Consider the following 645-nt stretch of genomic DNA (forward strand, 5'->3'; position numbering starts at 1 on the left):
GGCAGGTGAGGGGGGCGGGGAAGGCAAGGCAGGTGGGGAGGGAGGACGAGGAGAGGGCGGCACAGGGGGCTCTGCTCTCTCAGGGGGGCTCTCCACTCGAGTCACCACAAACACTTTGTGGCCTCGGCCTGGGCTGGACACAGAGATTCGCTGCTCAGTGGGGGAGGAAGGGCCGCCTGGGGGGCTCCTGTCCCCAGGGCCCAGGGAGTCCGTGTGTTCGTACTGGGTTAGGGCACACCCTGATGACCTTGTTTTAACTTGGTTACCTCTATAAATACCCTATCTCCAAATGAGCTCCAGTCAGAAGTACTGGGGGTTGGCCTCCAATATACCTTTTTTATAGGGAGACACAATTCAACCCATAACAGTTACCCTAAGGTAAGTGGTAAATACAACATTATTAGCATAATCACACAATCACCATTGACAGTGGGTAACAGTGGTAATCAATAACTATTTGTAGTTTACTAATTTCAATGGGCCATACCGTCTAACCTTTTTTCTGCTTTCAGTGCGTCCATAAATGAATTCAACCAACACAGACATTCTTTTCTATGAGTCTCAAATGCAGGCATCCTACTTCTGAAAACTCTGAAAGACCCCAGCTCTTTCCACAGTCTCCTCGTTACACACACATATACCACA

General features: G+C 49.9%; 1 protein-coding gene across 1 annotated transcript in view; it reads right to left on the bottom strand.

The window, feature by feature from the left end:
• PPP1R37 (protein phosphatase 1 regulatory subunit 37) overlaps nt 1–645 on the bottom strand; it is a gene marked incomplete at its 5' end in the record, with an annotated part of 6,112 nt that overhangs the window by 1,192 nt on the left and 4,275 nt on the right. The window contains one exon of the mRNA XM_015561201.1: nt 4–222. Within this exon, the coding sequence (XP_015416687.1) occupies nt 4–222 (219 nt within the window). The remainder of the gene's footprint in view (nt 1–3; nt 223–645) is intronic.

This window comes from Myotis davidii, unplaced genomic scaffold (genome assembly GCF_000327345.1).
Source record: "Myotis davidii unplaced genomic scaffold, ASM32734v1 scaffold796, whole genome shotgun sequence".
Taxonomy (NCBI): domain Eukaryota; kingdom Metazoa; phylum Chordata; class Mammalia; order Chiroptera; family Vespertilionidae; genus Myotis; species Myotis davidii.